The 14,714-nt window shown below is 42.1% G+C and overlaps 1 protein-coding gene across 1 annotated transcript in view; it reads left to right on the forward strand.

The window, feature by feature from the left end:
- Positions 1-692: 692 nt before the first annotated feature.
- The window catches only part of ABCD2 (ATP binding cassette subfamily D member 2), a gene marked incomplete at its 3' end in the record, with an annotated part of 45,118 nt that continues 31,096 nt past the window's right edge, over positions 693-14,714 (forward strand). The window contains exons 1-5 of the mRNA XM_080358135.1: positions 693-1,812; positions 3,185-3,365; positions 7,573-7,694; positions 10,596-10,764; positions 13,810-13,904. Of these exons, the coding sequence (XP_080214261.1) occupies positions 886-1,812; positions 3,185-3,365; positions 7,573-7,694; positions 10,596-10,764; positions 13,810-13,904 (1,494 nt within the window). The 5' untranslated portion in view covers positions 693-885. The remainder of the gene's footprint in view (positions 1,813-3,184; positions 3,366-7,572; positions 7,695-10,595; positions 10,765-13,809; positions 13,905-14,714) is intronic.

The following is a 14,714-nucleotide window of genomic DNA, read 5'->3' on the forward strand; positions in this document are numbered from 1 at the left end:
AACAGCCTCCGCCGTTATTTCCTTTGTGTGGATTTAGCCTGTTTTTGTTGCAGGGACTGTGCGAATCATCCGGGGTTGTTTTTGTCTAAAACCGCTGCAAGAGCACAATACCCGTTTCCTTTTGACGGGAGGAGAGGAAATAAATTACGCGTATTTGGAAAGCGCTGCCCCGGAGCCGCGGCGCTGCCGGCTCCCTCCCGCAGCCGCCCGGCCGCATTTCGGCGCCGAGGCCCCGGGCCCCGCCTGCGCACTGGCCGCACTGCCCGCCGCTCCAGCGCCCCCGCCCCGGGGCAGGGCTCGGCCGGGCGCCGGGGGTGACGCGTTCCCCGCCGCCGCGGGGCTGCCGCGCAGCCCGAGCGCTCCCGCCGGTCTGTCCCCCCCGCGCCGCTGGCGGGGCCGGAGGCGGTGCCTGCTCCGCAGGGCAGGCGGAAGGAAAGGGCCGGCCGCAGCCTCAGGCGAGCCGGGGCGCTGCCGGGCCGAGCTGCGGGGGATCAGCGGGGGATCAGCGCTGCAGCTGAGGCCGAGCTCCGGCGGACCCGCTGTAAGCCCGGGGCCGAGCGCCGGGGGAGCTCCGCCGCTGCCGGGCCCTGAGCGAGCGGCCGGGCCGCGGTGCGGAGCGGCCGGGCCGCTGCCGGAGCCGCTCCCGGGGCCGCCCCGCGCCGCGCAGCCAATGGTGGTCGGCGGGGCGGGCTGCGCGGCGCCGAGCTGCGTTGTGCAACGCGCCGGGCTTTGAAGACAACCATCACTCCGCGGAGCCTGGACTCATTCGGCGTCTGTCACGACACGGCGTTCGGCGGGGAGCTGGGGCCGCTGGCGGCCCCATGAAGAGCCGGTGGGGCCGCCCCCGCTAGGACCGGCGCGCAGCGGTGCCTCCGGCGGGGCACGATGACCCACATGCTGCATGCAGCGGCCCGGCGGGTGCAATGGAGCAGGGCGAGCACCGCCAAGAGGGCTGCGTGCCTGCTGGCTGCGGCGTACGGACTGAGAATCCTCTACCCCATCGTCCGCAGGCGCATGAGGCGGGAGGGCGGCTCGCAGGGGGCCGACCCCGCTGGAGGGGGCCGGGGAGTACTGCACGGCGCCGGCAGCCCGGGCAAAGCCTCCCCGGCCGTGGACGCGGAATTTTTCAAGCAGCTGCTGGAACTTCGCAAGCTGTTCTTCCCAAAGCTGGTGAGCGGCGAGTTGGGCTTGCTCTGCCTCCACTCGGTCGCCCTGGTTTCCAGGACCTTCCTCTCCATCTATGTGGCCGCCCTCGATGGGAAGATTGTGAAAAGCATCGTGGAAAAACAGCCCAGAAGCTTTGTCTTCAAATTAATCAAATGGCTGATGATTGCGATCCCAGCCACTTTTGTGAACAGCACCATACGGTACCTGGAGTGCAAGTTGGCCCTCGCGTTCCGCACGCGCTTGGTGGATCACGCCTATGAGACCTACTTTGCCAACCAGACGTACTACAGAGTGATCAGCATGGACGGGCGGCTGGCCAACCCTGACCAGTCCCTCACCGAGGACATCATGATGTTCTCACAGTCGGTGGCACATCTCTACTCCAACCTCACCAAGCCCATCCTGGATGTTGTGCTCACCTCCTACACCCTCATCCGCACAGCGAGGTCCCGGGGGGCGAACCCCATTGGGCCCACGCTCCTGGCTGGGCTCGTCGTCTACGCTACAGCCCGTGTGCTCAAAGCCTGCTCACCCAAGTTTGGCAAGCTGGTGGCTGAGGAGGCGCACAAGAAGGGCTATCTGCGCTTCATGCATTCACGCATCATTGCCAACGTGGAAGAGATCGCCTTTTACCGAGGGCACAAGGTATGGGGTAGAGAAATTGGAGGGTGTTGGTGTTGCTCCTGCAGTTCCAGAGCTGGCCTGTGTTCCTCCTGCTGCCCTTCCTGAGCACTTTGGGTCCCTCTGACATTTAAACCTGTTTACAGCCAGCACTTCCCGTTTCCTAGGAAAATGCCATCTCACAGGCGGTATCTGGGGGGAGTGGACCGTGGTTCCCTTGTGTTCTGGCAATGTTCCTGTTTTGCAGCTGGATCCTATGCTTTTCTAGACAGCTAATCTCCATTCTTATTTTTCCCCCACCCAGTCCGTTCTGCTTAACTTTTCCAGGCTTTTTCTTTTTTTCCACCCATGCTTATGGGCTACCAGATTTGATGTTGCAGAAATAGCAACCAGGGCACACACCAGAAAGTCTAGGGGAAAATTCTGTGATAGCACAGGGAGCACTACAACCTTTGACACTGTTTTACATAGCTAAACAAAGATGTAGTCATCAGAGTCTTAAAATAGCTTAAGTAGAGTACTTCAGCAGTCACAGTTACATAAACTAATGACTTGTTTTAAAGCCATTTTTTTAAGGAACTCTTCATATGTTTATTAGAAGTGAATTTTGGCTGCAACACCTTTCAGACATGATTTGGAAAAAAAGTTGTTTCATGCAGGGTAAAAATGAAAGCTGTAAACCAGCCTGAGTGATTACTCTTTCAGTCCAAGAAATGATTATATAATGTAAATGGCTTTATTTTGGTAGAAGCAACCATTCTCAAGAGCTGCCTATAGCAATGTTTTAAGTGCATCTAAACTGAGTATTTTTTTCAGTCCCACATACACTGATTTGAACTGAATGTATTATATCATACTGACTTGCAATTGTGTTTGACTTGTTGAACCACTTGAGATAGGTCTCTCTTCCTCTAGACTGCTTGCGAAAACAAGCAGCAGTGCATTTGGGGGATCAGCTCTGCAGCTTTAAGTCATTGGAGATAATTGATCCCCAAACACTTTCCAATATGAGGAGTTTCAGTTGCTGTGAAACTCAGCAGCTGCAGCTTCATTAAAGGGATATGGAATGAATTTTACTTTGGTTGTTAGAATCAGCTGTTTTTACTGCCTTGTTTGTTGTCCTTGTATATATCAGAGATCTTAAAAAAGCTGAAAATCTGCCAATGTGCTATCAAGGGACGATGGCCTAATTAAGAACCAGGTCCACTGGCTTCCACAGAGCTGTGCACTTTCTCTGTGAGGCTGCAGCACTGTGAAAGTAAAGTACCATGCAAAAGATGTGACTCAGAAGGCACAGCTCTGGGTACCCGATTACTTCGTACTCATATGTGAATGTATCTTCTATGACATGTGCATCTTTGTTATGTTTTACAAATGTTTTATTTTTTAACTGTAGGTAGAAATGAAGCAACTGCAAAAAAGCTACAAGTCTTTGGCAGATCAGATGAATCTCATTTTGTCCAAACGTTTGTGGTACATCATGATAGAACAGTTCCTGATGAAGTATGTCTGGAGTAGCTGTGGGATGATTATGGTTGCTGTGCCCATCATCACTGCAACGGGATTTGCAGATGGCGGTAATAACATTTTTTACTTACTTCTTTAATGTTTCTTTAAAGTTACATCCTCAAAAGATTGTACTTCCCCTGAATGCCATTCGTAGTTGTATATTTTTAACAGGCTTTATTACAACCTCTGTGTTTCGTATGTAACTTTCAAGCATAGTGAGGCAGCTGAGGAAAGAGCAACACAAAAGGTCCAACTTTGAATATAAGCCTGATAATCAGCATGAATTCAGGAGTTAGAGGATCCTTGTATCACATGGGATTACAATGATAATTTCAGTCCTTTTTCACTTTTTCAGGCCGATTTTTTTGTAGCATATCCTGCTACTTTACAAAATGATGCTATTAACTTTCCTAAAGTGCTTATCTCCTCCTTCCACAATCCATGGTGTAATTATAGGTAATTATTCTCTTATATGTTGACCTGTTAGGAATCGCTGGTTTTCCCTGACTGCCTGGGAGACGAGAAGGTAGAATTCACATTCTAGGTTTGGATGGTACCATTTTTGACATCCTATCACAACTTTCCAGGAAGTGAAACAAGACTCAAGTAGTGTTGTGATTGCAGATGCAAAAAAGAGAGAACAGAAATAAAGGTAATTAAGGGGGGTAGTGAAAGACATGTGGGGAAGTTTGCCTCAATAGGCTTCCTTATACGCAATTAGAACCATAGGATAAATTACAAATCCCACAGGATTCTTTTAGCCTTTAAATCCTACAATGTCTGTGGAAGGATCAGTTCTAATTTGGGTACATTTAATCAGGAATGAGTGAATTTGTTTCAATGTTGGTTGTGGTAGTTGTATTCCAAATCAGGGCTGTCCAACTGGACAAACTCAGTTTGTCTTGTAGGATGACTTTGTGCAGCCACTATGAGTGTTTGACTTTCTGAGCTGCTGCCCATCACGTGGCTCAGGAGGGCACTAAATCAGGACCCTGGCTGGCATGGTGGTAACAGCTTCAAAAATACCAGGAGGTCCTATTCCAAACAGAAAGGTCTGTACAAAGCCATTTCACGTCACTGTGAGGGTCATCAGCACAACAGAGAAGTGATAGAAGTCTTTTTGCTAAGACAGGAATGAGTATAGTCAAGAAAAAAGATCATTTAACCACACATCATAAATATCTCCTGGTTATTACAACATGAATTAAAAAAAGACTTTTATTCATGCTAAACTAAATAACATTCCTCTTACGAATATTCTTTTGATAAATAATTTTCAAATGTGGGAGAAAACAAAGACAGGCTCGTGTTATAAAGTGGAAGAATATTTGCCACCAGCAACATAATATGTTAAAGCATGGGGCTTATTATGGAGACCTGAGGCATATCATAATGATTGATTGTGAACATAATACTGACAAATCAACACTGTCAAGACCAGTCTGAAGTATAACAGGTATTCAAAGAATTTACCTGACTTGAACTTACCATTGATCTGCTTGGGAAAACACTGCTTTGTGCCTTAGCAGGTCAGATGCAAGTTGGTTCATATCTGAAGGAACAGATAGTGGATTTAGGATAAATCACCAGAATCAGGGATGTGCACAAAACTAGTACCATGACCAGACCTGAAACTAAAGGTGTAAAGCAGTAGATTTTGAACACTTTTTTGGGTGGGGCAGGGAAAGTTAAAAAATAATCCTTCAACATAAACCAAAAAGAATGTTCTATGATGGTGACATTTCTGACTAAAATCTGCTAATTCTGTTATATGTTTTGGGGAAGAAATTAACTGGCAAGGTCAAGATTTCCGTTTGATAACATTTCTCATTCTTTTTGTATTAAACAATTGGTGTTCCAAATGTCATGCTTCTCATCAGTTTCTGGAAAGTGACTATTTTTGGAAGCGAGACTTTGATTTCTCTAGACACAGTGAACACTTATCTTTGTTTATAAAAGACGTATGACTATCAATGACATAAATGAAGATGAAAAGCGAAATGTGTGTGGAACAGAGACAGCCTGTCTGCCCTGTTACAATGCACCACTTCTTCAAACAGAGGAGGCCCAGCCATATGAAAGATGCTTTCGACAAAAAGTTCAAGGAAAGTAATCCTGGTGGGTTAGGCATGTAACGCAGGGGCTTGTGTTTTGGAACGTTGAAATGCTCACAAATTCCATATAATTTTAATTTTGGCAATTAAAAGTATGCCTGAAATGAGTGTCGCAGCGGTTTGTGGGGATCTCCCAGCTCCTGCCGGCTGAGCTGGCCTGGGTGCTGGAACCAGCTCTGGGGAATCCTGCATTTGCACACAGGAGGAACGCTGCCCTAGTGCAGTTAAACCAGACCTCATTCCTCAGGGATTTCATTCTGGTAGTTCTACATGCCATGAGCCGCATGGGCCGTAATCCCAAGAAGATCAGTAAAAATTGTTTCTCTGGGAAGAAACAATTTTCAATTTAGTTTTTACTGATGATTAACTGAATTATCTCTATCCCGTAAGTTTATTCTTCCTGGAGTGGAAATGACTTTTTAAAATAAATGAGGACTACGTGAGCAAGAGTTTTGTAACCCTCCCTTTGCAAGATGCTTTCTGTCTGCCTCTCATGTCCCAGGTGGCTAGATTACATACAACCAATTGACTGATGTTTATAATTTAAACTAAAAAAAAATGAACGTGTATCTCAGTTAATTAAAATTGTTATTAAAAACATCTGAGGCCAGAAAGAGTAACATATAGATGCTGTGTGTATATGTATATGCACAAAAATATAAGAATTCTTTTAAAAGTTTTTCCTAAATTATCCATAGTGTATTTCATTGTTTCAGATGTAATTATGCAGGGATACCTTTGTGGATGTGTAAATTGAAACCAAATAGCATTTAGATTTAACTAATAAAGACAGAAAGATAGATCTGGCTTTGGTGCTGCATGTAGATTTCTAGACACTAGATTTCTAGCATCTGGTCTTGTCAGGAAGGTGGGACAGATACCAATAAAAAATATTGTGTGCTGTACTCTTGCGTTGCTTGACCGAGCCCATTACATTTGCAGTCTCATCACACCTGCAGGGGATTCCTCCTAGATTTTCTTGGCCATAAGCACTGTGCAAACATCGCACGGGTTGTGAATAACTATTGCTAGTCCAGGAGTTGTCGCACTAGATCCATCTATTACCCTTCCTAGCCTGATGCCTGGCAGCAGCTTAGCTTAAAAAAGAATCTTTAAAAAAACTTTTATGAACTTAAGAAAAAAATAATATCTAGACCCAGTTCTGCAACAGACTGAAGCAGCATATAAAGATATATATCGAGTTATGTGATGCAGAAAACCCTTGAGACCTTTCATTCTGAATCTTGTATGTGAAAAGTCCTTAGGAGTGGTTTACTACACATTGTTGTCTTCTTTTCTGTAGAGGCAACTCTAACATTGAAACAACATTCAGTCTTAAAATATTCAGCCACTTCTTTTAAGATCTTGATTGCTTCAGAAAGCAAACGTTGCAAGTTGAATATGCTGTATAAATGTGTAGGTCACATGGTAGCAGGAGCATATGTAGATATGTTAAATGTAAGCATATCTGTTTATCGTCTATCTTCTATAATTTCTGCTGCTGTTTTCTCTTTGCCTGTTGCTGCTGACGTGCTCTTAGGAGACAACTCCTTTCCTTGGAAAAAGGGTTTTCTAGCCAGTGGGATGCAGTGTCATAAACAGTTTTGTTCTGGGGTCCGATGAAGAGAGAAACTGTTGTGAGAGAGAGGTATCCTGCTTAAACCCTGCCTTTGATAATAAAAGAGCCTGTTACTTTCTTTTAGAAAGCATGTTTAGAAATCATGGTGCTAAATTTCCTGCAATATGAATGTTTCATTTTACATGAAGTCAATAAATAAGGAAGGCTGAAAGTGGATAATTGCAAAAGTAGTGAAAATACTATCTGTTTCAGAGAATTGCTTAGGTTTCACTTTTTTCGTATTTTGAAAAAAAATAGGTTGAATAACAATATATTAAAATGAAAATTTCCTATGTAGGCAAGTAGTATAAAAAATGGGGTGTTTTGCATAAGAAGATGAATTCTGTGTACTCCCACTTATTCTTCGTCACCAAGCTATCTGTGCTAGTTACATTCACCAATTATTTTTGAACAGTTGTCTTCCTAGAGTTAACTTTTTCTTAATTTAAAAGCTGACGTATAATGGCTAACATTCTAATAATAATTTAATTGTAGAGGTAATTTTCAGAAGAGTGTTTTAACAGAAAACTTTTTTACTTTTAGAAATGGAAGATGGCCAGAAACAGGCAATGGTTAGTGAAAGAACAGAAGCTTTTACTACATCACGAAACCTGCTGATCTCTGCAGCAGATGCTATTGAAAGGATTATGTCTTCATATAAAGAGGTATTGTATATCAGTCATCAACAAAACAAAAAAACCCCGAACAAATGGAATTTACGTTCAATGTAAAATGTAACCAAAATAAAGTGATTTTTTTAAGGCAAATTCTATCGCAGTGAAGTCCAAAGAGGTCTTTGAACTGATAGGCTGATCTTTAGAATTAAGTCCAAAAAGAGTCTAAACTGAGTGCACAACTGCCAGTATGGTGCCACACGTAGATTTCATTTTTATACCTGTGTTCAGGTGCCATCAGAGAGCAATAGAAGTTCCAGGAATGTGAGTGATAAAGGTTCAAATTCCTCCTGTCTTTGGAGCACAAACCTGAATTCACGTTGTCTGTCTCCAATGTTTCAGGACTCTTCTGTTGGAATTGTCATGTTTTCTATAAAATACAAGGAGAACCGAATACTTATTTCCTGGCAGCCTAAACTGTAGAGTTCTTTTCAGTATCTTATGTACTTGTTAAATTGTAAGTAATTTTGCGAAGTAGAGAAATTTTAGCAGGAAAAATTCCACCTTGAGACAGCAGATAGTCTAGAAATGCAGGATGTTCATCTGGAAGATCAGAGGTGTTGTTTCAGGTTTTTACCCAAATTCCGGTAAAGTTGGGCTCTAGGTGCCGACTGTTAAGCTAAAGGAAAGTGAGGCAGCGCTCTTATTCTCAACATTTCCTTCTGAACGTTGGTTCTGCATTCGTTTAATTGGTTTATGCTCATCCTTTTGGGGAGGACCCCCTTTCCCAGTGCAGTGTGAGGAGGCACACATTAGCTAGTGAGATAATCAAAGACTATGGATTCCATTACTTGGAATCCAGCCGTAATAGCTACAGCTTTGTAAATTAGAGGAGGAGGGGTAGTTTGGCACCTTCAGATATGGACTCTGACAAAGCCAGAGTCTGTGTTTTCTCAGAAGGAGTTCTTACAATGAACTATGGTCCTGACCTGTGCTCCTTTAGCTGTTGCCCTGCTTGGCCTCTGCTCTAAAGATAATGCCAGATAACAGTAATGTAATTTCTGTTTTACTCTCAACATTTAAATCATCTATATAATGTACATGGAGACTTAAAAAAATGGTGGTTTTATTTTTTTGGAAACTAAAGTACCCACAAAGTCGTAGGAACAACTGAACAAACTCACTTGGTTTATAACATGCTGAGATTTTAATCGAGACAGCATGAGATCAGAAATAAGTTCTATGAATTTCCATTTTAATTTTATATTTATACTTCTCTTGAAGAGGCACTGTGGTACGTTAACCACATTGTCATTCCCATTTCATAATTCAGGCAATTTCCAAAGAAGTACAGTGTACTTCAAGTGTTAGTGAAGTTCCAGTTCTTGCCCACCTGATCCACCAAAGTGATCTCCTTCTAGTCAATATAATTCACCATGCAGGTGAGGTGGGCTCAACTTTTCTTTGCAGGTCAATAGTTAAGATGGTGGTATTTCACGTTTTGACAAGGTGAGTTTGTAGGGTTGTGGTTCTATAGGTTACTCAAAGTTGTGTTTCTTCTGTTGGTACAAATTTTGTTCATCACATGTGGAATTCTGTCCATCAAGTGTCACTGCCGATGCCGTGCAGAACGCTCAGTCCTGGCACGAGCTCCTGCTGAAGTTACTAGAAAGACTCCAGTGTGAAGAATGGTGTTACAGCTCTTGTGTGCTACCTGCTGCCCCAAGTGCTGTTAGCCCAGTGATTTTCACAGCTGTTAATGCCATTACCAGAAGTGCAAAACAATTTACAGCTGGTGGAGTTGAAATGTTGAGTGATTACTCTTTTTAAATGGAGTTTTTTGAGACGTTGCGTTAACCTCCATGGAGTGATGGCCATGTGGCTAGAACTAGCACTCACTTCTGAATCTGGCACAAGTAGTGAAATTATTTATAGAGGATTTTATATTGGAATTATGTACGGCCATAGCAGGTGAGCTCAGTCATGGTGTGTATGTGTTTAACCACAGCAAGCTAGTGATTTTGTAATCTTGAACTAGTTTTCTTGTTATTCTTGTCTTGCTCGCTGCATTTAGTATAAAAAAATCATCCCTTTAAAGCCATCTAAGAATAAATTTATAAGATGCCTGGGCTTAATTCTTTGCTGCCAGGAGATGGAGCCAGTTCTTTGGGAGCTTTTGGTGGTGTTGCTGCCCATGAAAAGGAAGTTACTAGGTCCAGAGATCTGTTTTTCGTGTCTTTACCAGGTGGAAATTGTGATGAAAGAACCCACCACCCCCCAAAAAAAAGGAGAGAGCCTTTTGAGAGACCTCACCACCTTAAAAATGCCCAGTTCTAATACAAGGTCTCAGATTTAGCTCTGGTACTCTAGCATGCAATAGACAGAAGAGTCTTTTCCTTTTTGTACCATATTTTAGATTAGGATGCCCTAATGCTGCCTGTTTTACGCAGAAAAGCACACCTTTCCCATGGGAGGTTTCAGGAATACAGGGACATAAGCATAAATAATTATGGATGCCAATTTCTCTAACTTCTGTGGACCTTTATTTTGCTGGAAAATGCGGAGGTTTTGTTTGCTATGATAGGCTCTCTATTTTCAGATTTGGTAATAGTTATTCTCTGCCAGTTGAATACTCTACTGATCTAGAGAAAAGAGCAGTCCCTGCAACCTCCTCATTTACTGGAGCTGTCACAGCTTACACTGTCTGAGATCTGTCCCCCTCGAACTCTCTCTGCTGGCTGGTAGGAGCTGTGGGTGGCATATGGGTTAGCACAGAATCTCAGGGAATGAAAATTGACAGGCATCGAAAGATGCATCGTTGGTCCTTCCAGAGTAACATGTAAGAAGCGCTGACTCAGAATAGCTGGGAATGTTTTTTGCGAATCTTTGGCCAGACATGTGATTTATAGAATTGTGAAGTCTAACTGAAATGAGGCATTTGTTGTTCCTCAGGTTACTGAGCTAGCAGGCTACACCGCCCGTGTCCACAACATGTTTTCGGTCTTTGATGAGGTGAAGAGAGGCATCTACAAAAGAACTGCTGTTATTCAAGGGTCTGAAAACAACAGCAAGAATGAAGATAAAGCAGAATTACACATCGATGGGCCCTTAGAAATCAAAGGTAATTAACTCATATTTGTATGTATTCCCCTTTCTGTGGGGCCAGTGCAGTGGGACTGGAGGTGAACAGAGGCTCTTTTTTTCTACAGCAAATGAGCCTCTCAGCCCTAATACCCCAGAGACCATGATGCCTTCCATTTTAACCTCATGCCATTTTGTAACTCTAGGCTTATGCAATGCTTTCCTAATACACAAAATTGATCAGATGTTGTCTCTGGAAACTTTCAATGAAAAAGGCGTTTCAATGATACTGTTATTTTTTGTGGTATTATTATTCTTAAACAGACAGTGCCTGCTTTCCTCAGACACTCCATTTTTTCAGAAAACTGAAACACTAACATTTTCATCTTCAAACACCGTATTATTTTGTTTGGGGTAGGAGGGGAAGATGGACTGGTTCAATAGTTTCCCAGTTTTCCCAGCAGAACCCTTCTGCTTCTCTGTGCTGTTGAAAAGCCTCATTCTCTCCCTTTGGCCTCTGAAAACTTAAACCTCGCTAGAGTTGAAGGTACCACAGTGCCCTTTATGAAATATCTTCTTTCACCAATTTCAACAGTGCTGCCCTTCGGCATGGATTTCTCAAAGGTCCGCTGACAAGATTCTTCATAACAAACAGTCTGATGCAGTGTGGTGGATAGCTGTGGAAATAGCTGATGTCTTAATCTTGTAGATCTTGGCAATATTTGGCTGACGTTAAAAGCAATGGCATTTTATAGCTGTTAGATTTTGTCACATGCAAGAGAAAACATTTCTAGTTTCTGGAGCAGCAAGGGATTTTGGGGCTCTTTTTAGTTAACTGTGTTTTAAAAACAAAAGCACGTGCAGCTCGGATATGAAAGCATGCTATTCATGTTCCCTTTGGTCTAGAAAACTCACACCCCACTCCCGTTTTCTCTGCAGCCTTTTCCCAAGATGTCATTCCCCTACAGGAACACATTTCAACCGGCCTGAATTTTTGCTAAGTCGCGGTGACTGGCGTTTGCTCCTGAGGGGCTGTAGGTTCTCAGAGGCAGCTTGCCAATACCAAACATTGTGCGCAAGGACTTGAGTGGAATTCAGGCCAGATGAATCTAGGCCACAGGCTCCACACTTTTTATGACAAGTCCCATTGTAATACTGTTTTTCCTCCTTTCTTTTGGTCTTGATACTTCAGAAATCCCTGCAGAGTGGATTTGTGTGTGGATAAAAGTACACGTGCTCGCAGACGTATATGTGTCTGCATTGTTAAAAAAGAAAAACCTTAATATTCAGCTTCCCAAAAGGCCCCTTGAACACATACTACTTGTTTCCTTCTGAATCATCCAATATAACTTTATGTAAATAAGGGATGTCTGGTTTGTGCTTTGCATTTACTGTTCTCAATAAGAGCATTGTAAGAATATGAAAAGTATTTTTAACAGATAATAATATTGCCTTATACATAGTGTATCTAATAATTCAGAATTGTAAAGACGAAATAGAATTTTGTGCATCTTGTACAAATACTGTCAAATTGTATTTCTGATTACACATAAATATGCTTTTCAAGCATGCTAATGTTGCCATCAAACACTGCAAATTTAGGAAATGTGAATTAAGTTTACTTATTACTTTCTTAGATTCCTATTTCTTATCATAGATTTATTTTAAGTAGAATTTCTCCACTGTATCCAAGTGCTTCAAAAACATGAAAAAATTTGCAGAATTTCTTGGATAATTTCTGTGGAGACATAATGAGATTAATGCCAAGTCCTTCACAAGTATTCAGGTGATTGGAATGACCGGTACGACCCTTTTTCACAAAAGTATGTCTTAGACAAATTTGTTAGTATTTTTGTGAACCCATCAAAAACCACATGCCTGGTGTGGCTGATCTGCCAGTTGCATTTCAGGTGCCTTTGTAGGAGTCTGGAGGCAGCAGATTGTGAAGAGAAGGCTGCAATTTTTTTTTTTAACAGCAAAATGCTTTAATTTTCTGCTATCTCGTGCTGGACACGACAAAACTGTTTTATTTAAAACTTATTTTAGGAAAAGAAGAATGCTTGGGCTGATACGTAGCACAGAAATTTTTGTCCAGATTGTTACAGTTTGGCAAAGTCAGAAGCAATTGAACAAAGAGCCTCTTAATGGAAAATGTAAAACTAACCTTAACCGAAGGAAATGCTACCAAATCCTTTGATAATAAACTCAGCTTTTCCTTTGCTCCATTTTTCTTTGTTTAGGTTAATCTAAAATATAAAATAAACAGCCTTCTAATATGAAAATAAATCTCTTTCCTTTGCATCTTGTCTGTAAAAGTAATTTCAGGTATTTCTCTAGAAGCCCAGCTCTTTGGGTTCTGTTAGGGCAGCCCATTATCAGGCAACTGAGAAGTTAGAGTTGATTTAATTATTTACCGTTTCCAGAAGAATTTATTTCTAAATTCTTGTAATATGGAATATCCAAATGTCCAATTGAGATCGTATATTTAAATTTGCCAGAAATCCAAATAGTAAATGTAGCTACTGGAATGAATTGTATTATATGGGTTTCCACAAAAACTTAGAAGACACATTTACAGTGTCTGTGGCTTCAAAAAGAGATGGAACCAAGCCAGTAAATATTTTCTCCTTTGCTCTCGTTGCTGGAGGAGACTGAACTGGGCTCAGAGTTTCCGAGCTGGTAGTGAAAGCAGATTCCATTTCCTAAAGAAAACCTCAAGAGAAGGTAAACTGGTCTGCCTGTGGCTAAGGCTGTCCTTGAACTGTTTTACTAGTTGATATTGACCACCTCTTTAAAAGAAAATGCACTAAATACAGGTTGGACGTGAATAAACATGTATTTATACTGTATTATATAGTTATGACGCATATTGCTAATTGTATTTATGATCAAATTTGCAATTCATTGCACACTCTTGGCTTCTGCTGATAGTGTCTTTGGGACTAGCTAAGGTTTGTTATGCAGATTTTCCACTAGGGCAACCTGGAGCACGTAAAGTTGTTTGAAACTCTCAGCCATTCAGAGAGGCTGTCACATAGATACCAGTGAAACATTTCACAAACTTCTTTTTTTATTTTTTTCCTAGGAAAAGTTATTGATGTTGAACATGGAATTATTTGTGAAAATGTTCCTATTATTACTCCGAATGGCGATGTGGTGGTTTCCAGGCTAAACTTCAAAGTAAGATGATATGCAAGAATCTTCTGGTAGTTGCCATCACATTAACATAAGCAGCACAGAATTCATGTACCTCATGTTAAGTACTTGGAGGAGCATATGGATAAAAGGGGAAGTCCAGAAAGGTAGGCATAGTAGCTCAATAGAGGCAGACACATGTAGTTTATCCTGCTCAAAGAAAGAGAAGAGAGGATTTCTGGTGCTGTTGCCAGGTGGAAAACCAAGCTGAGATTTTCAAATGTGTATATGGGAGGTCTGCATCCATCTTAATTGCAATGAAATTGGGATGCTTTGCTCACATAGGCTCATTTAAAAGTCTGAATTCACAGCAACAGTGTAAAAATCGGGTCTGTGGTTTGGCTTGATTACCACAAAGAGTAGTACTGACAGTTGATGGCACAGTTCACAGGGCCAACTGTGCAGTCTTTTCTTTAGTAAAAACTTATATTGTTTTTAAAAAGCTATTCCAGATACCACTCACAATTTTAATGGATGACTTTTACTAAATTACTCCCAAATATATCCTGATCTTATGTTCCAGTGCAGATGTTGTTATTTTTAAAAATAGTTGAAGTTATCAGAGCACTAACATGAATAATTCCAGCAGGTTCTTTAATTTAGTTAAAGCAGAGGGTTCCTCTTGTCACCTCTGTTGGCCTAGGAATTAGCAACTAGGAGGACAGGGTCCTAGCTATGGCAAAATTTGCAATGGCTTCAGTATAGGAATTTCAGATTTGTAAAATCACACTTTAATGGTCAAGGAGACAGTTATTCATTTGGCTCAAGAGACAAAAATAACAGAAAATATAACAT

This window comes from Nesoenas mayeri, assembly GCF_963082525.1.
Source record: "Nesoenas mayeri genome assembly, chromosome: 1".
NCBI lineage: Eukaryota > Metazoa > Chordata > Aves > Columbiformes > Columbidae > Nesoenas > Nesoenas mayeri.